Below are 22,369 nucleotides of genomic sequence, written 5' to 3'. Positions count from 1 at the left end.
ACGGATGAAGTAGGCAAATAATGCACTTGGGTTTTAAAAACGATCTGCGTAAACGGCCAAGATGTGTGTACGTGTTATGCACTACTTTGGCTGTATCGGTTTTCGCGCAACAAGGAATACCGGTTAGAATCCCTCAAAACATCTAACTACGCAATTTTCATATCCCTACCAAGAAACAAACAATTTATTCCTGCAAATAACTTCACTTCTGAAGTTCACTTCTTCCTCCCTTTCCAGCTCTTTCTTGGCCCTCCCCAACCACTCAATTTCTTTCCGCGCTTCTACGTTTTCATCACTCCTCAAAGAAGAAAAAAAGATAGAGCCAACCATACGAGCCCTCTTCCCATGTACATGTGCCCACTCCCGCCTCGTCTGCTGCTTTCCCCTTTTTCAGCTTTTCCTAATATTTTTTTACCAACCGGCCCCTACAAATTACAAAGCCCCAATCATCAATGTAGCTTTTTTGATGCCTCCGCGCCACAGAGTAATGCTTTTTCTACTGTATACCGTCGCGAAGATGCCTACGTCTATATACAGAGGTGGAGGTCCCTTCAGGGACCAACCCGCTCCTATCCACTGCGTCTGCTCACACCCTCCCTCCCCATTCTTTCCATAAAATCCAAGTCGGCCACCTTAACACTTTCAAAACATTCCCGTCGCCCTACTACTAGGCCACTCAGGTCATCGTTTCAACACGTGTCCCTTTGGTTGCTCCTGCCTGACTACTTGACCGGACCATTCATCGAAAACCACAAACGCACACCGCCTACGACGCCTGCAGTTTCCGTCAAGTTCGCTAAAAATTCCTATCCGCTCTGTCTCCTCCTTTTTCCCTTGTTCCCCTCTTGCGCTCACTTTCCCCGGTATTCAGAACCCGTCCTTACCAGCGGGATGCCTATAAATGGCAAATGACAGTGCCCAATTTATTGCGATAGCAGCTATATGGACACTCCAAGCGAATGTCAGCCGTCGGCATCGCCATCGCCGTGACGTTTTGTATAAAGTCACAACGCGATGAAATCCTCGGGGGCCGCCGTATGCTGTATGGGCGAGCGAAATCAGGCAAGGGTGAGCCGGCGATCTCGGCTTAATCTCACGCACGAAAAGGAGGAAGCGCGCTGTGTTCTGTCACGCGCAAGGCTCCGGAAGTAGGATAGGGACGTGGGGCACGTCCTCCTCCGGGTGGCCAGTGTGTCCGTTCGCACCCGCCCGAGCCGCTTGTATCTTGAAAGCCACCTGCGGCGTGGACCACGCCAGCCATGGGTAGGGAGGAGGTGGGACATGCCTTCTACTCTGAGCGGCGCGGTCGGACACATGCGCCTGCCCAGGCCGCTGTGTCATGAAAGCCATCTGCGACATGTACAGAGTCCGCCGCGCACTATGTTTTCGCTTATTTGGCGTTGATATGAGCGGCAGCACGTACATCAATTCGCTCGCCGCTGCTGCCGTGCTTACTCCCTCCAGTGTTTTGACAGCGAGTTTCCACGACCATCGAACGAAATGTGTTCATGTTTTGTTTTTTTTTATTGCGTGACACCATGCTTGTTAACAGAGTTCGTATGTCTATGTTCACAACTTTATACGGCCGATAAAACTAGAATCCTTACTTTCTATAGCTATCCACTAAGTTGCTATTGCAATCAATGCTTCGCCTTCTGGGTAAAACTGCGACTTTTCTGTCTCTGCCTTTACAGCCAGACGTTACCCACAAAGACCGCAAGACACGTCACCTTAACTAACCAGCCGAGCATAACAAGGTTGCCTTTGAAGAAGACAGGAGCACGTATCGAAATGTTGACCACCATTTCTTGGGCACCTTATGCCTGTTTATGAAACCTGTATACCATAGTTTATCTAGATGAGTTTACAGGTGACACTGATCATGAAAATGAAATTTACACAATTAAAATAGCTTGGATAGCATACGGCGCGCAATACCAGATCATGACGGACCGCAGCTTACCCCTAGACTTGAAAAGAAAACTCTACAATCATTTCATTCTACTGGAACTAACATATGGGGAAGAAATTGTATCTTAACACAAAAGTTTCAGAAGAAGGTAAGAAACGCACAAGGAGCGGTGGAATGAAAAAGGGAACTCTCAACGAAGTGTCCAGGCCAATGAAGGTGTTCGGAGCTCGGCTTAGAAGAGGCAAGTAACACATTTTGACAGCTTCAGAACGGAGAGTCGACTGCCTTTACTTTAAAGTAAAAGCAGCTTTGCTGAGTGGCTGTAGTGGCGTCCCATTCGGGCAACCACCTCCCTTCCAAGGAAGAGGAGCAGGCAATGACCTCCGCGTGGAGGCAAGGCAAGGTAAAATGCGATTTCCCAAAAGCAGTGACAATGCATAGTGACGGCCACTCGCTATAAGCGAGTGGCCTAAGTTCCCGGAGCCTTAGGTGTAAATGGCGGAAGGAATGAACAGTTAATGTTCAAGATAGGCTGGTTTCAAGCGGTCGCGCAACACTGTCTCTTCTTTGCAGCGTACGTTGACATTCAAGGTTTTCTCTCACCGCAAAATCACACCAACGTGTTCTTCATAGGAAGACGTCAATGGTGGCTTGATAGAGTCGCGCAGCAGAAAGACGTGCGCGGTTGTGTCCATTGTCAGGTAGTGGGCACACATTACTGCACCCACTACCGTGGTCGACGCGTCTACCGTAAGGCGAGTTGACGCGTTGGGCAACGGCAATAACGGGCAACGACGTTTTGGCTTCCTGGAAGGAATGTTCATGCTCCGAGGACCACAGGAAGGTAAGCGGTTTTTTAGAGTCACGACCTAGCAGCTCGGTCAGCGGCTGAAGAACTTGCGCACAGAATGGCATGAAGCGCCTTTGAAAATTTAGGAGTCCCAGAAACTCACGCAACTTTCGGATAGAGGTTGGAGAGGGGAAGACCCCGATTGCCTCAACCGTGATTATAGTGGCTTGATGCCTTTGGCTTAGATACGATGGCACAGGAGATCCTGGGGCTTCAATTCCGAAAATCCATTTCTGTGGCTTTAGGACCAGGCCGCATTCATCCAGTTGCTCAGATAGAAAGCGAAGGCGCTCTTTGTGCTCTTCGTCTCTGCGACTTGCAACGAGAATGTCGTCAAGGTAGACGAAAATGAACGGGAGTCCGCCCGTATCCTCGTCCGTGAAATTTGAAGTGTTTGCCGTAAGGTATACTGACAAACTCAAACAGGCCAAATGTAGTAGTGGTTGCTGTCTTCGCAATGTCGCTGGTTTCGTCAGGAATTTGGTGGTGCGCCTTCGTCAAACCGATCTTGCTAATATTGTGCTTCCTCTGAGACGAGCGCCGAAGTAGTGTATATGGGGCAGGGGATATTGATCCGGAGTAATCATGGCATTCAAAGCTCGGTAATCCCAAAAAGGTTGTCATTCGCCAGTGTCCTGCTCTGGAACCAGATGGAGAGGTTAACCAACTGCTTGATGGAGGGCGAATAACGCCGGGCGGAAGCATGTGTTGGAATTCATGATGGACGACTTCCAACCCCCGTCCAGCGAGCATCCGTGGCCGCGCAGCAACAGGTGGGCCGGTGGCGGCGATATGATGCGTCATGTTGTGTTTCACGGGCAGCGCATTGCTTCGGCGCTTCGCGAGTTGCGGGTACTCAGCAAGTATCTTGTCACACGTTGAGACCTGCCGAAGCGTACGGATGCCAGATGAGGTGAGATCGGACTGCAGGCGAAGTACATGGAGAATTGTGGCGTTATACTTTAGGCGCCCATCGCGAACACTCACTTCAAGGCTAAAATGGCTATGGAAGCCCGCTCTTAGTATGGCATACCTGACGTCGGCGATCACAAACACCCATCTGTGCAAGCGCCGGAGTCCGATGTCTAACATTATTGACCGGAGCCCATACAACGCGATGGCAGTGTTCACTGCGTGGAGTGTGGTTGTGGACTTGTCGCGTTGGCGATCCGTGGCAGTGACGGGAACGATAGGCATCTCGGCTCCGGTGTCGACTAGGATGCCGGTGCTGGTGATGCAGTCGACTACGAAAACAAGGCGGCTTGCGCGAGGGCCGACACCGCATACCACCGTTAGCGACTGGTAGGTGCGTTTCCCGTCCACGATCTGGGCTGAGTGCAGCGACTTGCTTGTTCGCGAAAGCGACGGTGGTAACCGCACAGCTGCCACGGCGAGCCTCTAATTGCGCTACGAGACTGTGAAGGCGAATGGTTGCGCCGAAGTTGGTTGCCAGTGTTGCCACCAGTCGTCAGCTTCAGTAGACTGGTAAGGGGATCGACTGTTTCCTACAGGCCCTAGAGCCGGTCTCCTGGCTCTGATTCTTGCGGCGCCGATATAGGTAGCTGTGTCAAAAACGAGCAGTCCCATATGCGGTCAGCGAGTGCAGCTAGCGGATCGAGACTCGTCTCGTCGGAACCCGCCAGTAGAATGCATGCGGACTGTGGCAGGCGCTGCATGAACAGCTCGCGCAAAGTTAGAAGCTGGCTCTTATTTGCAGAGGGCTCGCCCAGTAAGTGATGCATCCGGTGCAGAAGTTGTGATGGTCGTTGTTGGCAGAGTTCCTCGGAGAGGAGCTGTTGGAGCCTACTTCGTTGCGAAGGCTCGAGATGCTGCAGGACCGTGCGTTGCAGGTCGTCGTATGCAGTGACTGAAGGCGTACCAGTTAGCAAGTCGTATATGGCATCAGCGACGTCGGAGGGCAGCAAAATGACGATGTGCAGGTATTTGCTGACTGCGAAGCCATGCGCTAGATTTGAAAACAGACCTCTACATGCATAAACCAAACTCGAGGATTATTGGGCCAAAACCTGGCAAGCTGCATCTCTGCGGTGATGATAGCAGACGTGATAGTGGCGTCGTCTCTGTCAGCAAGAGTAGGAGCAGCGTTGTCCATAGCTAGTGGTTTGAAAAAAAAAACATCAATGGCCTGGGTGACCACTTATTGGCAGCTCGGTTTAGAGGAGGCAAGCAATACACGTTTTGACAGGTTGAGAGTGGAGAGTCGACTGGCTTTATTCTAAAGTAAAAACAGGTTCGCCGAATGGCTGTGGTGGTGCCCCAGTCGGGCAGCCACCTCGTTAGCAAGAAAAAACAGAGGGCAATGACCCCTACGTGGAGGCAAGACGAGGTAAACTTGGATTTCCCCGAAGCGAGGAAAGCGTATAATTACGAACGGTCGCTACGAAGACAATGTCGACAAATTGATGTCGTTTATGATTATGATAATTGTCTCTTTTTCATGTTTATTAACCACTTAGCTCAATCGTATCGTAGTTCATGCGCAATTATGGTGGTGCCAACCGTTCTACTTGGCAACGTAAGAGACGCTCGTTGTATTCTTCGAAAGTCTCTACAGCCACGCATGTGTAGGGCGACTTTCTTCGCCTCGGGCTTCCAAATCCACCCCGATGTTCTGCGACTCCTGGCGGGCATGATACGAATCATGCACTTGCTCGAGACGGGCGTCGAGAATGCCGGCCGTCTTCTTGGCGTGGCTAGCACGTGCAGCCTCGTCGCGTTTGCGTTTCGTCTCTTCAGCGTCCACAGCTGTATTTCGATGCGGTAGCATATATCCGCTACGAATCCTGCAGTTTATAACTGGAGTTTTCAGCGTGCCAGTAAGCGACCGGCATAGGTCGCATACTTTCTAGTTCCTTGTTTCCTAGTTCTTTGCGTCCACTGCGAGTCGATGTTTTTCCTTCATAAATACTCTGAGCACTCCCGCAACCCACTTTCTTTCGTATTCTACAGTCGTTCATCTATCGAACACGGGCGCTCCACGCAATCTAAGTGAGATCGCGGCCGCTACGTAAGATGTCACCAAGTCACGGCACGCTATAAGGCGAGAGAAACACAGGGACTCGCATTAGACGCGGTTAGCGCTTCTTACACTCGTTTTATTTGTTAAATAATTAGTTGCTGACACTTACTAAGTAGTCTCTACATGACTAGTTATCCTTTAACGTCATTTTCATGCTCATATGGCATCTACAAGTTACCTTAACTGTGTTTTTTTTTCTAGAAGTGGGTAAAAGGTACCCAGATCCCGGATGCTCCAGAAGTGTCTGAAGTCGGTCAAGAAGACTCTTCAAATTGCTAGGCGTAACGTTAAGAGACTGGAATACAGAGGTGTGGATTCGAGAGCAAATGGTAGTAGCCGATATCGTAGTTGACATCAAGCGAAAGAAATGTAGGTGCACAGGCCGTGTAATGCGGAGTACTGATAACCAGTGACCTATTAGAGTTACAGAGTGGCTGACAAAGCCAAGTGAAGCGCAGAAGGCACGGCAGAGAATCCGCTCCTGAGATGAAATAATAAAATTGGCAGGAATAAATATGAATCAGCTGGTGCACTATAGTGGTACTTAGAGATTTCTCGGAGAAGCCTTCGTCCTGCAGCAGATATTAAAATGAGACGATGATGATTATGGGTATATCATCTTCGGCCACCGGATTTCACGCTGCTGGCTGCTGTACGCGAATTTGGTCCACTACGTATTTACCAAAATATCCAACTGCCTCGTGGATGCTGTCTGGCCCAGTTGATAGCTTTGGTAACTGAGTATGTGAAACTGGGTATGTGACCTTTTTTGTCCAGTCCCCCACAATGAATGGACCATTTTGACACAATGAATATGAAGCCTTGAATGGATGTACGTATGTCTCGTATTTTCCTGTGCAGTAACTTCTCATCAACGTACTTTTTCTTCACTGACATCATCACATATTGCCTTGGTCCTCGTGACGCAGAGAGCTAACAGCTAAAGGGGATCAGGCTGTCACCATATTGCTACGCGAACAAAGGATTACGACTGGAGACTATTTACAAAGTATATTTACAAAAGGTAACTGCAGCGCTGGCCAGTTCAGCCGACAGCTCGAGATCCAGAGAGCGTTCGTCATCTTTGTGGGGGCGCCCGTGTGCATCGGCCCCAAGAAACACGCAATATGCATGTATCATTACCCCCGGCGGCAAAAGAACCATCCCGGGGCATCTAAATATTGGTGATAACAGGAGAGTAACATGAATTGAGGCTTGCGACACGTACAATGTCAGTGGAATTCGGGGCAGATGAGGCACTAGTACTGACTGGGGTGATTTCGTAGGTAACTGGAGTAACGGCCTGCAGCACTCGATATGGGCCTGTGTACCGAGACAGGAGTTTTTCTGAGAGACCAACGTGACGAGTCGGGGACCACTGTAGTACCAGAGATCCAGGTAAAAAGTGGACGTTTCTATGTTGGCGATCGTACAAGTGGCGTTGCTTGTCTTGAGAGGTCAGGAGGCGAGCGCGGGCAATTTCCCGTGCTTAGGCTGCCCTAGTGATGGCGTCAAGTGCATACTCGCTGGTCTCAGCTGCGGCGGATGGAAGGGATGCGTCCAGTGGCAATGTCTCGGCCGAACAGCCGAAAGAACGGGAGAATAACCAGCAGTGTCGTGACGCGAAGAATTATATGCAAAAGTTACATAAGGTAGGGCAAGGTCCCAATCAGTATGGTCGAACCAGACATACTTTTCAAGCATGTCTGTTAGGGTGCGATTCAGACGCTCAGTGAGACCATTAATCTGTGCATGGTAAGACGTAGTCAGCTTGTGTTTGGTGGAGCAGGTCTGCAAGATGTCGGCCATGACTTGAGAAAGGAATGTCCGACTATGGTCTCTGAGCAGTTGGTCTGGAGCACCATGCTGCAGAATCCCGTCGCGTAAAAGAAAATCGGCGAGATCTGTGGCGCAGCTTATTGGAAGTGCTATGGTGACGGCGTAGCGCGTGGCGTGACATGTCGCCACAGCGACCCACTTGTCGCCAGACGTGGATAGTGGGAAAGGGCCAAGTAAGCAGAAGCTAACAGGAAAAAACGGCTCTAAAAGAATGTCGAGCTGTTGAAGGCACCCGGCAGGGAGCGTCGATAGTGTTTTTCGGCGCTGACATTTTTCGGATGCCACAACGTATTTCCGGACGGAGCAGGTAAGGCCTGGCCAAAATAGCCGTCGGCGGATCCAGTCGTAGGTGCAGGAGATGCCAAGGTGACCTGCCATTGGTAAATCATGAAGTTCTTTGGAGAACAGCTGACCGTAGGTGCGTAGGAAGGACGAGGAGTAGGTCAGGACCATCTGGGTGTACAATGTGGCAGTATAATACACCATCCTGGAGAACATTCAGGTGAATGGACGAAGCATAAGACGAAGATTCCAAGCCATCAATGATGGCGCGCAAAGTGGCATCATGGCGTTGCTCGACGGCAACGTGTAGCAGCTGAGAAATGGAGAAAACGCAAGCGTCGGTATCGGGGTCAGAGTCGGAGGGTAGTTTCTCCAACGCATAGCGTGATAAAGTGCTGGCAGAGGGCACGGCACTTGTCAAGCTGGCAGGATGGCTAAACCACCGCTCCTACCTTTGCAGGCATGGCCGTGGATTATTGCCGTGATTTCTTCGAGCAACGTACACGAGCAGTTTACACCCTTGCTGAATCATCTGGGAAACAAGGCATCTGACAGCTCATTGGATGATCTTCGATGGACGACGGTGACGTCAGCAACCACAAGCCTACTAAAGAACCGACACGACGATGGGCACAGCAGAGGGCACGGCACTTGTCAAGCTGGCAGGATGGCTAAACCACCGCTCCTACCTTTGCAGGCATGGCCGTGGATTATTGCCGTGATTTCTTCGAGCAACGTACACGAGCAGTTTACACCCTTGCTGAATCATCTGGGAAACAAGGCATCTGACAGCTCATTGGATGATCTTCGATGGACGACGGTGACGTCAGCAACCACAAGCCTACTAAAGAACCGACACGACGATGGGCACAGCAGAGGGCACGGCACTTGTCAAGCTGGCAGGATGGCTAAACCACCGCTCCTACCTTTGCAGGCATGGCCGTGGATTATTGCCGTGATTTCTTCGAGCAACGTACACGAGCAGTTTACACCCTTGCTGAATCATCTGGGAAACAAGGCATCTGACAGCTCATTGGATGATCTTCGATGGACGACGGTGACGTCAGCAACCACAAGCCTACTAAAGAACCGACACGACGATGGGCACAGCAGAGGGCACGGCACTTGTCAAGCTGGCAGGATGGCTAAACCACCGCTCCTACCTTTGCAGGTTGGTGTACAAACGTATGCAGTTTGTTGCAAAAGCGACAACAGATTCTTGATTGTAGTGCCGTGCCCTCGCATGTGTTGGTCTATTGTGGTGGACTGTTGGTCGACATTATTGCTATTGTTAACTTCAGGGGATGTAGAGGAAAACCCGGGCCCGAAGACGGCTGAATTGTTACAACAAATTTTGGATAATCAGAAGGAATCTGATGACAAGATGAACACGATTAGAAAAGAAGTCGCTGAACTTAATATGAAGACTGAAAGAATGAACAGGCATCTCATGGACATGCAGGAAATGCAAATGAAAATTGAGAGACTAGAAAACATAGTCCAACAACAAGCTGAACGACTAGTGGATTATGAAAATAGAAGCAGAAGAAATAATCTAATTTTTGGTGTTCCCGAGGCCAGAACTGAGACGGAAACAGATCTGCGGAAAGTTGTCGTAGATAACATTGTCAGAAGTTTGTTGGGGGTAGAAACTAAATCGATAGAAAGAATTCATCGCATTGGTAAACAAAGCGAAGGCCGGGTAAGACCAGTCATTATGAAGTTCATGGATTATCGCGAAAAAGAGAAAGTAATGCGCAACTGTAAAAAACTAAAGGGCACTTCTTTCAGTATCAATAATGACTACTCAAAAGAGACCGTTGATCTCAGAAAGAAATTATGGGAAAGTAGTGCGCCGGACCGAGCTAAGGGGGCACGGGTATCACTCGTGTATGATAAATTAAAGATAAATGGACGCATGTTTGTTTGGGATCAAGAGAAAAATGAACGGCGTCTGTATAAAAGCCGGAGTGACAAGATCGATAAAGACGTAACAACTCCAACAGCAAGTGCGCATGACCGGCATGAATCCTTTGACTCGGATAGTTCTGCCAGCAGTTCAAGAAAACCGCCCCACTCATAGCTACGAATTCTTGTGCAAAATGCCCGTAGCATCGTTAATAAAGTCACAGAACTAGAATATATTCTACTGGCGCATAGTCCCCATGTAATACTACTTACAGAAACATGGCTGCGTGAGGGAATACGCAGTGATTGCATTGTTCCTTCCGGGTACAAATTCTTTAGGTGGGACAGAGATTCACGAGGCGGTGGTGCTGCCATCATAGTTAAAAATTCCGTCCATGCTTCTACGATTGAATCTAATGTTCCCGAAAGTGTATGGTGTAAGCTTACATTCGAAAACAGAACGTACTTCATTGGCGTAGTATACAGACCACCTGCGTCTTCGCCAGCGTTTCTGGAACTGCTAAGCGAATTCTTGGTTGACCATGTTAACAGGAACACGAGGCCGATAATGGCTGGGGACTTTAATTTGCCGCACATTAATTGGCAAAGTTCATTGCCCGGCGAGACAGAAACAGTTAGCTCGGAAAAGCTCTTGGAAATAAAATTTTGTCATGGCTTCGAACAAATTGTTCAAGAACCAACTAGAGTTACAGAAAAATCAAAGTCATTATTGGATCTTGTTTTCCTATCGCAAAACATAACAGATTATGCATTAGATATATTGGAGGGCATATCAGACCATAAAATGTTGTCTTTGGACATACAGACCAATGTGGGCAGTATAGGGAGACCGTTTCTACCGGTAAAAGTAAAAGACTTTAAAAATGCAGATGACACCGCCATCATAGATTTTTTAGAATTACAGTTTAGTTACTTCGAGCAGGCATCGAAGAGCGAGTCTGTGGAACAACTGTGGCAAAGATTTAAAAGTAGCATCATAGCTTGCGTCGAGCACTTTGTTCCAACTCGTATTAAGAAAACGCGCAAACGAAACCCCTGGATAACACGCAGCATTATCCATATGAAACGGAAAATTAAAAGACTACGAAAACAGAAAGTGAGAGCGATGGAAGTTGCAGCTATAAAAATTGAGATGAAAGAAGCTCTTGTGAAATCGAAAAAACAGTTCTTTGATCACACGCTTGCCAACTTTCTTAAAAGTTCACCACACAAATTTTGGCGTTACTTCAGTGAAAGAAAGGAAAAAATTGAACAGATCGAACATGAAGGGAAAGTGCTGACACGAGTTGAAGACTTAGCTGATGCTTTCAATCGCTTCTTTCAATCTGTTTATACGACAGACAAAGGTGATAAGATAGGCGAATACATGAACGGCGACATGAGGACCGCAATGAAATCAGTTATTGTCAGCCGTGAAGGTGTTTTACAATTGCTTCTTGAAGTAGACGCGAAGAAGGCAAGCGGACCGGATGGTCTACCAACTGAATTTTTGAAACGATATGCCGAATGGGTTTCCTTTTACTTAGAGATAATATATGCGAAGTCAATTGAAACTCGTTCACTTCCACAAGACTGGCGCAATGCAATAGTAATCCCTGTTTTTAAAGGTGGCAACCGTATGCAAGTAAACAATTACCGACCCATATCCCTGACGTCAGTTTGCTGCAAGGCTCTAGAACACGTTATTGCAAAGCATATTATTAGTTTTCTTGACACTAACGAGTTACTTTCCACAATTCAGCATGGATTTAGGAGCGGTCTTTCTACGGTGACGCAGTTAATAGAAACACTCCATGATTTCTACCTGAACATGGATGCACACCTACAAACAGACGTAATAAGCGTTGATTTTAGGAAAGCTTTCGATAAGGTTTCTCACCGTAAATTACTTTTTAAGCTCGATAAAATAGGAATAGGTAAAGAAGTAATACAATGGATAGAGGCCTATTTATCTATGCGTCAACAGTCCGTAAGGATTGAGGATTGCATTTCAAATCCATTGCGTGTGTACTCTGGGGTTCCCCAAGGTTCCGTTTTGGGACCAATACTTTTTTTGTTGTTTGTTAATGATATCGGTGCACTAGTCGAACCGCCTGTTAAAATGAAACTTTTTGCTGATGATTGTTTGATTTATTCGCCAATAGGTTGCGAAGATGACCAAATTAATCTAAATAGATGCTTACAGGCATTAGACGAGTGGTGTTTAACATGGGACATGGAAATAAACTATAGCAAAACAACATTTACGCATATTCGCTCAAGCAGGAGCAAATTTTCCTTCATATACCACATCGGAAACCATCCTCTGAATAATGCAGCTTCTTTCAAATACTTAGGAGTCAGTATTATGCACACATTGCAATGGCACTCACACGTTGATAATATATGTTCTAAGGCAAACCAAAAACTATACTTTTTAAAGAAAAAACTGGAATGCGCTACACGGGACGTGAAATTAACAGCCTACAAAACTTTTGTACGACCAGTCTTGGAGTACGCTTGTGTTGTGTGGTCCCCTCATCAGAAAGTCCTGAAAGCAAAAATAGAAAGAATACAAAGATTGGCAGTCCGTTTCATATGCGGTAAATACCGACGCATGGAGTCTGTTACAGCCTTGTTAAAATCGTGTGAACTAGAGCCTCTGGAGGAACGCAGAAGTAAGCATAGGCTAAAGTTTCTTTTTAAAATCATGAGTGGGCGAACGAAAATAAACAAGGATCTATATCTACAACCCCCAGGACGGAGATGCGATCGTCTAAACAATAGCAGAGCTATTCAACCTTATTTAACACGTACTGATGCTTTTCGTTTCTCCTTTTTTCCTGACACAATTGAAATGTGGAACAGATTGCCTGATGCAGTTGTGAGCAACGAGGGCTCTGCCGAATTTGAAAATGCGTTGGATACTTTCTTTTACGAGAATGTATACTAAATTGTTGCTGCGAGCACTTTCGTTGACTTTTCTTTGTATAACTACTGTTATTTGCTTTTGTTAACTTCCAAGAGCGCCAGTGCATTTGTATGTTACATAGAAAGAAAAATTATGTATCATGTATTCTTGACACATCACCCTCCCTGTAATGACCCCAACAACGGGGTTGACAGTATCAAATAAATAAATAAAATAAATAAAATAAACAGTCTGCGTATTCATGTAATAAGCCCGACTTGTACACTACAGTGTAGGAATATTCTTGCAGCCGCAGAGCCCAGTGACAAAGCCGGCCGGTAGGATCCTTGAGCGAGGAAAGCCAGCACAGCGCGTGCTGGTCCGCGATTACAGAGAAGTGTGTCCCATGCAAGTACGGGCGGAATTTGGAAACCGCCCAGACGAGAGCCAGACATTCACGATCTACAATCGAATAGTTGCGCTCCGCTGCTGTGAGGAGGCGGCTAGTGTATGCGATAACGCGATCTTGACCTTGTTGGCGCTTGGATAAGACGGCTCCGATACCGTGGCTACTGGCATCGGTACGCACCTGTGTAGGAGAGGATGGGTCAAATTGGGCCAATATATGTGGCGTGGTGAGAATGCTGGTGAGGTGGGTAAACACGGCAGTTTGGGCGGCGCCCCATATAAATGGCACGTCCTTCTTAAGAAGATCAGTAAAATGTCGGGCAATCGCTGTGAAGTCTTTAACGAAACGTCGGAAGTAGGAGCAGAGTCCTACAAAACTTCGGACGTCTTTGACAGACTGAACTGCAGAAAAAGTCTTCACAGCACGAACTTTCGCGGGGTGTGGTTGAACACCGGAAGCGTCGACTAGGTGGCCCCGCACTGTAATGTGCCGATGAGCGAAGTGAAACTTCGAGGAATTCAGTTGGAGTCCAGCCTCACGGAGGTCTTGAAGAAAAGCTGAGAAGCGCTCAAGGCGTTTCTGAAATGTAGACGAAAATACGAGGACGTCGTCAAAGTAGCAGAGGCACGTTGACCATTTTAACCCCTGAAGCAAAGAGTCCATCATGCGTTATAACGTTGCTGGGGCATTGCATAGACCGAATGACATAACTTTCAATTGATATAGACCATCAGGAGTGGCGAACGCGGTGTCTGTTGATGAAAAGTAGTTGGCACCGTGGAGACAACCGAGGGGGTCGTCAATGCGAGGCAAGGGGTAGATGTCTTTCTTGGTAATGCTGTTTAATGACGATAATCAACGCAGAAACGCCATGTCACCTTTCTTTTTAACAAGCATCACGGGCGATGCCCAAGAGCTCGACAAAGGTTCAACAATGCCTTTGGCAAGCGTCTTGTTCCCTTCATCTTGAATAACCTCACGCTCTGAAGCAGAAACTCGATATGGCTGGCGATGAATAGGACTGGCATCACCAGTGGTTATGTGATGCTTAACAACTAAACTCTGGCCCAACTGACGATTGCTGAGGTCAAATATGTCGTGGTAGGAAACGAAAGGCGGCACAGAGCTGCTGCTTGTTCAGGCAATAGGTCCGCAGCAATCATAGGAAGAAATGCTGCGTCAGAGAAAATATCATCCTATGGACAAGGTGAAGAATCTGAGCAGACGTCTGCGAACAGTGTCGTGACATGGTCATCTCCGATAGCATGGAACGTTGCAACTGATATGCCTTTGGATAGAACTTCCTTTGTCAGGTCAAAATTAACGACAGGGACGCATGTCCGGTTATCGGAGATGGTGACGACGGAGTAAGGCACAGTGATATTGCACATCCAAAGGACATCAGCAACAGGTGTGGCGACGTAATCACCACCGGGCACAGAAAAAGATGATAGCAAATCGACACAAGTCAAGGCTTTAGGCGGCAGGCGGACGAAGGCAGTCGTACTAAAGTTGTTCGGCAGGTCGGTACCAATATGCGCGAGTAGAGGAAGTTCGAGGCAAAGGGTACCGGCAGAACAGTCGATCAAAGCTGAATGCGCCGTAAGAAAGTCGAGTCCGAGCATTAGATCACGGGGACAATTGGTCAGCACTGTAAAAAGAACAGGACCGTGGCGACCGGCAATAATTATACGGGAAGTACACATTCCAATGACGTCAACAGTGCTGGCATAGGCCACGCGTACGGCTCGAGTAGTAGGAGTTGTGAAGACTTTCCTCAGTCGACAACGGAGGTCACAACTCATTATGGATACCTGGGCTCCAGTATATATTAACGCCGTCAAAGGGACACCGCCGACGTGAACAGCAAGTTCGGTTAGTTGAGAAGGTCTATGTAGGATTACGACACGGCGAAGATAATGCAGCACTACCTCCAGAAGCTGCAGTTTTCCGTACGGGATGGTCCATAATTCGTCGGCGACGAATAGCGGCGTGCCTGGGGTGACGGCGACCGACGGCCCTGAAGTGACGGCGAGCGAGCAGAACGACTAATATCGACGGATACGTCCGAGGTAGGAGGCATACGGCGAGGCGAGTACTGGAGCGGGTCGGCATATGGGCGAGGATACGGGGCAAAGGAGCTTGAATACGGCGACGTCCAGAAGCTGCGGCAGTGGCGAGCGACGTGGCCAATACGGAGGCAACGGAAGCAAAATGGGCTTGTTGTCAGGAGTTCTCCACTTGGTAGGGTTGCGGTATCTAGGAGGGGAATACAGATCGCTGTGAGGCAGGGCAGTCGGCACCGGTCGGTTGTCAGGTCGGGAGACGGAGCAGGGAGTAGAAAAACCGAGGGTGGCAAATTCTTGCCGCACAACTGCCTGAATGCGGGAAATCGCTGGGGCTGGTTGGTCAAAGGTCGGTTCAAATAAGCGTTAATGGAACGTCGCAGGACTTGTAGACTCGAGCTCGCGGCGAAAAATACGTGTGACGTGCTCATTTAAGGGTGGTCAAGCGGTAAGGTCAAGGCAAGACAACGTCGCAAACGTGTTAGGGAGCCGGGAGAGCTGTGGAATGGGGCGGCGGCTTTTGGCGAGGTCGAAACGGCGGCATTCCTTGACAATGACATCGATGGTGGACACATTGTTGGAGACATGTTGAAGGCGTCGTCCGCGATTCCTTTGAGTACGTGACCAACTTCGTGAACTTCCGCCATTTTCTCGTCAACTTTTCGACAACGACCGAGCACGTCTTGTATGTACGAGACATACGAGTCAGAAGACGACTGAGCTCGGGTAACAAGCTCTTCTTTGGCAGCCAGCTGTTGACCGGTGGGATTTCCAACGAGGGCGACGAGCTTCCCCTTGAAAACATCCCAGCTAGAGATCTCGTCCTCGTGTGTCCGGAACCAGACGTTAGGAGTTCCGCCCAAGTAGGATAGGACATTGGCTAGCATAATGGTAGGGCCCCAGCGGTTGTTTTGGCTAACACGCTCATCCAGGTTGAGCCAGTCCTCAACGTCGACAATATCTTGGCCGAAGAATATGCCAGGATCGCGGAGATTGGTAACCGTAATGTACGTTATTGTCGGGGTCGCAGGAGTAGAAGAAGATGAGCTGTCGTCACCGGGAGCCATGGCGGAAGGCAGGATGGTGCGGCCACTGCGGAGCTCCGTGGCGAGGACGCGGAACGGCACGCTCTATCAAAATGTTACGCGAACAAAGGATTAGGACTGGAGACTACTAACAAGGTATATTTACAATAGGTAACTGCAGCACTGTCCAGTTCAGCCGACAGCTCGAGAACCAGAGAGTGTTTGTCGTCTTCGTCGGGTCGCCCGCGTGCGTCGGCCGCAAGAAACACGCAATATGCATGTATCAATATCGCCCAGTACTGTTGCTACCTGGCGAACTCAAACAAGCTTCGAATCATTTAGATTCCCACATCACATCGTATGTGCGCGCTTTCAATTTATCCCATTCTAATTTCGTTATGCTTTTCGATGAGGGTGTTTCCATAAAGAGGCACAACTTACTTTTTATGCGTTACGTTTGGTGACGAGAAGATATACGTAACCGTGGGATAACCAACAATACGATAAGTCATGTGGATACACAGAATAATAATTATGGGGTTTTACGTGCCAAAACCACTTTCTGAATATGAGGCACGCCGTAGTGAAGGACTCCGGAAATTTCGACCCCCTGGTGTTCTTTAACATGCACATAAATCTAAGTACACCGGTATTTTCGCATTTCGCCCCCATCGAAATGCGGCCGCCGTGGCCGGGATTTGATTCCGCGACCTCGTGCTCAGCAACCCAACACCATAGCCACTGAGCAACCACGGCGGGTAGGATACACAGAGTGATACAAAGCAATTGTTAATTAGGTGCACTGCAATGTGTGACGAGACATTAGTTGTGTTGCTTCGTCACGTAGCTGTAAATTGGTGTTCTTTCCTGCATCAGAAGTTTGTTACCTGAATATTGAGTTGCCCATCTGCTTGTAACAAATGTTGGTTATTTTAACTACATAATATGTCGTCTACAAGATGTCAACATTTGTAACAAGTGATTTCATCCAATAATGACTACTTGCATTATATGACAAAAATACTGCTGCAACAGTTATCGAATTGGTACCTGTACTCTACATAATTGCGTTAGCTAGTTGACAACTATTGTCGGCCTCAACAAAATTGTCACCATTCGCGGGTGTTACAACATTGGTGTGAGCCTCATGGCGCACTCAACCTCCTCTATTAGTTTGCACGGAATGAATACAATACAAAATAAGTTGACTCAATACTATTACAGACCTGTAATTCCTACGACAAATGAATACGACCAGCAGAAAAAATTGTTACATTGTGACAAACAGGTTCCCACAAGAAGTACTTGAATTTTTTTTGCAATTTTGCAATGAATTTCGATTTAATTATCTATAAAGAAACTTGGCTGTCCAAGTGATAACATGGACGGAGCGTACCGCCTGACAGAGTCCCAGCTGGAGCAAAGTCAGAGTGAACAGGGAGGCGAACAGCTGCGGGTAGTTGGCCTCTCCAATGTACTCGCTGATGAGCATGAAGAACATCTTGGTCGAGCCCCCTTGGATGTACGTCTCCGTTGCCTGACCCGTCACGAAGGCCAGGTTGCCCAGCACGGAGAACATGAGGCAGGCCGACACCATGCTTGTCGCGATGTCCATTGCGATGACGCTCTGCACCACGCTGCGATAAGAGCGCCATGGCGGTCAATACACTTTCTCGCGCCGACGCATGCAAACTCAGCCATGCAAGAACACAAATGCATGGGGCAAGGGTGCACGCACAGGAGGTATACTGATTGCAAAGTGAGATTCAGTACATAAGTAAGGCCAATTGGCCTTGCTGCCACCGTAAAGTCTCAGTTTCGCCCTAAAGGCGAAGCACTGATTGCGATAGCAAACTATTAGACAGTTATACGAAGTAAGGATGGTAGTTTTATCGGCCGTATTGAACCGCAAACATTCCCTTACTAACTAAATTAACAAGCATGGTGTCACGAGATCACAGGCAAACATCAGCACTTCTCAATCGATGAGCGCAGAATGACGGTCAAAACACTATAAAAGCGGCAGCAGTAGCGAGCGATTTGATATTCCTGCTGTCTCGCGCTTCCACGCGAACTAAACGGTGAGAACACAACGTGCATGAAGCTGTCAACCTTCGACGCAACTAGACGCTATACCTTTCAAGATAGGGCCCGCGCGGCCGAGCCAACCGTGTCGTAGTCAGCGGCCGCCTGAGTGGAAGCCCCGCTCCCTTCCTGTGCGTCTCTCGCGGCGGAAGACGGCACGCTTCCTCCGCGCTTTCCTCTCGTGCGCCCGCGCAATCAAGTCACCATCCTCGACTCTCCCTTACATGCTTTCACTCGCACCCACAGCGCACGGCGCCCGTCCACGCTGTTCTAATACTTGGAGTTAATAAGGAACAACAAGGCGACGCCAACGACGAGAATGTGCCTGAAGTTTCCGTATAATTGATATCGCAATAAGACAAAAGAACAAGTCCTGCCCTCTGTTTGCGAAGTTATATATTTACGATGCTGTAAGCTTGATGCGTAGAAAAGTATATAGTCTACTCTTTCTACACGTTCTGCCGGCGCTATTATATGGAGCAGGAACTTCGAGGTTAGCCACGAAACTCGAGGGCAAGCTAAGGAATGCGCTGAGAAGTGGAATGAGAAGTGTTGGGCGTAACGTTACGAGACACGAAGAGAGAGGTGTGGGTCCGAGACCAAACGGGGATAGCCGATAATGTAGTTGACATTAAGAGAAAAAACAGAGCTGGGAAAGCGATCTAACAGATAACCACTAGATGATTATAGTTACAGAATGGGTTGCAAGGGAACAAAACGCAATGGAAGACGGCTGTAAATCAAGGGAGATCATGAAGTTAAGACATTTGCTGACGCAAGTTGGAATCAGCTCACGCCTTAAAAAGATAATCGACATAATTGCCAGATGCGTTCTTTGTGCAGTGGACACATATATGTGCCAATGATGACGATGACGAAAAATCTTTACGCAAAGCCTACATGTGCATTTCACGGGACCTCCTTGGACCTAACTATAATGGCGGCCTTCCAGGCAAAATCACATTTAGGCGCAAACATGCCGGCTGGCGACATCGCTCTTGCTGCATTCTGTCCCTCCACCATCCAAGCTTTCAAAATGCGTGTCTCAGCTCTAACAGCGGTTATACAAGGAACGTGGCCATCTTAGGTAAGACAAATGAGATGGTGTGAGGAAGCCTGCTTATGAAATTTTGCGCATCATCCATTGCGATTGAAGCTATTAGCGTGACCAGCGCACTCCCTCCAGGTCCTCACCACTTCGCGAGCTCATTTCCAGAGCGTGCAATGATGCATGTTGCAAGCACCTAACACCATTAACTGTAGTGCATCTAATTAACTCGCGCATATAGAACTACGCCTACAGATGTTTCAAAACCACACGATTCAGCACCACGCGCAAAGGATGCCGGTTTTATGAAGGCTCAGACGTTTCAAATGCTGCGGTTTTCACGTGAACACTTGTGGCGCTTGCATTAAAGTTTTCTGTTTGTTTGAGCAGGGATAGCTTCTCAACTGGAGAAGGCCACCACATTGGCTTTAGGCATGGTTACGCGAGCACACGGAATATGTAGCATTATAAAGAAGGAAGATATGATTTACCAGAACAAACTCCCTTGACTCTACATCAATTTACGGATTGTAATGCTTTGTCATTTTCACGCTGTTCAAACCAATCGAAGACACGCAAATCAGTATTTTTTTTCCAAAAAGATCGGCCAGATTTTTCATAGGAGGTAGTTACCATCAATAGAAGTGTGATTATTGACGGTTATTTATTAAATATTTACGAACTCACATTTGCAATACAAAATTTAACACTCATATGATAAACGCAGAATTGCAGTTGTCGAGGCATGTAGGGCCTGGGAGCCTAAGCCTACCAAATAGACTCACCATGGCAACTTGGTCTAGTTCAATGCAGTAAAGATAATTAATTGTCTCATTTGTTTAGCTGGTGTTACCTTATAGGTTTTGCAAAGCTGCCAGCAATATTTGATACTCCCGTATTACAGGCACCGCACGTGCAAACGCAAGCCGCCAGAGTTTTACTGATTGATCATAAAAGGGGATTTGGGTGAGGCCATTTTAAACTTGCAAGGTATTCTCGCCTGCTAACGCAAGTTGCTTGCGACATCCACTCAAGGGTCTTTTTAAACAGCGGAAATTGTTCTCATCTTCTGTGCTATTTATTTCTCAAAGTCACGAGCAATTTCCCTACGGAAGTCATCATCACTCGCATTAGGTGGACACTACATGATCTATACTAAGCGAAGTACCGCGTTCCTTCTGGCAAAACAAGGATCATCGCTTCACCCAGAGCTCGCAGCAGTGACAACTAAAACTCGCTTTCGTACCTCGTTTGCATGGACGGAGAGATAAGTATCGCCTTTTATACGTGAAAGCTTGGTCGTATTATTATATTAGCCTTTTGCTCATTCAATAAATCAATCAGTCAATAAATTAATTATTATATAATACTCTGGTTCAATAAGGCAGTAAAGCTAATAGAAATGTTTACGGAGTGTTTCATATCATCGTCTATAGAAGATTTCAAACCCATTCGTGAGATATCACAAATCTAGTTGTTGAGCTAGACTACTCTCCAAGGCAGACATTATTTGCATCAAAAATAAATGTGTATATTAGAACAATGAGCAAACTTGAGCTAGCTCTGAAACAGATGGAGCAGTTTAGGATTTTAAGCCGGTCACTTTTAAAGTCATATCCTTATAAAATCAGTTCAATTTACTTTGAGCTATATGTTGCAGTTTACGAATTGAAGCCAGTCGCTTTTAAACTAAGCCACTTAGAACGAGTTACAAAATCAGTTCTATTTACTTTGAGCTATATGTTGCAGTTTAGGAATTGAAGCCAGTCACTTTTAAAGTAAAGCCACTTAGAACGAGTTCTCAAGATGACAACAGTTACGATATACACTCCCCAAATTTGTGACGAGATGCCTCAGTGTTCTAGTAACTTTCTATCTTCCATGCGTAAAAATGCATTTTGTCAAAGAAGTAAGTGCAACAACAGTACCTATTTACGGCACGCTTGACTGCGTCTAACTCAAAACTGGTGCTAGTTTCGAAATTCATCCCAAGTGAATGCGCCTTGCGATATGACTGGCTTGAATTCATGCTATATGTGTGCTAAAATACTTAGTTGAAGGGCATTTGGTGAGATTTTGTTAATTATTCAATGACGCGTATTTAATTTTCAGTGTAAGTAGTGTGTAACTGTTCGAGCATTTCAGTTCAATAAGTAGGCTTCTCTTAAATTCCAGAAGTGATTTTTAACATGTGGTTCAGATTTAAAAAAAAAAACATTCGGGTTTATTTAGCACAGGCACCGGAAAATATGAACACATTTGACTCCATGGTTGCGGACGGCCTCTCTCAAAATGCTGGCGTAATGAAGAGCGGTAGCAGCGGCGAGCGAACTACCCTCCGTGCATTCTCTTGCTTCAACGCGAACTAGGCGCGCGAGAACGTATCCCACGTGAAGCGACCAGCTATCACTGGTTGGTTATTCTCCGAATGCCCCGCAGATTACATTCACGATAGGGCTCTCCCTGCCACGATCAGTCGCGGGATGCGCAACCAAGTCCGTAGTAGAAGCGGAGATGCGTACTACCGTGCCTGTCTCCCTATCCGACCCTCGCATCATTTCCCCCGCACTCACAGCGCCTGGCGCGCGGCCGTGATGTTACCGCAACTTTGCTTTATACGTAACATCTCAGCGACGCCGACGGCGGCGACGACGGCGAAAGTCCCCGCGGTGCGTCCATATAGTCGCGTTCGCAATAAGAGGAGGAGGAGGAGGCGCCGTGCCGCACCCACCCTTTTAAGGGCGTCCGCAGCGGGTTGAAGCTGCCGAAGACGAAGATGGCGCCCGTGGCGATGCCCAGCGACCCGAGCACGTCGGCGGCCGCGTTGTGCCACAGGTTGAGGTCGTAGAAGGCGTTCTCGCGCACGTGTAGCATGGTGAAGATGCCCAGTATGGCGCCGCTCTTTTGCATGGTGAAGAACAGGAACAGGGTGAGGATCACCAGGGGGGAGGGCGCCACCAGTCGAAGAAACTGTGCGCGGCAGACGTGACAAAT

At 47.7% G+C, this 22,369-nt stretch overlaps 1 protein-coding gene across 3 annotated transcripts in view; it reads right to left on the bottom strand.

Annotated features, from left to right (window-relative positions):
- LOC135898945 (sodium-dependent nutrient amino acid transporter 1-like) overlaps positions 1-22,369 on the bottom strand; it is a 64,475-nt gene that overhangs the window by 21,384 nt on the left and 20,722 nt on the right. For 2 of the 3 annotated variants that reach the window (XM_065428218.1, XM_065428222.1), the window contains 2 exons: positions 22,107-22,345; positions 17,639-17,879 (listed from right to left, as the gene is read on the bottom strand). In XM_065428218.1, the coding sequence (XP_065284290.1) occupies positions 17,639-17,879; positions 22,107-22,345 (480 nt within the window). The remainder of the gene's footprint in view (positions 1-17,638; positions 17,880-22,106; positions 22,346-22,369) is intronic. The other variant, XM_065428224.1, reaches the window with a different exon arrangement.

Source organism: Dermacentor albipictus, chromosome 10, assembly GCF_038994185.2.
Source record: "Dermacentor albipictus isolate Rhodes 1998 colony chromosome 10, USDA_Dalb.pri_finalv2, whole genome shotgun sequence".
NCBI lineage: Eukaryota > Metazoa > Arthropoda > Arachnida > Ixodida > Ixodidae > Dermacentor > Dermacentor albipictus.
This window is presented reverse-complemented; position numbering and strand designations above follow the sequence as displayed.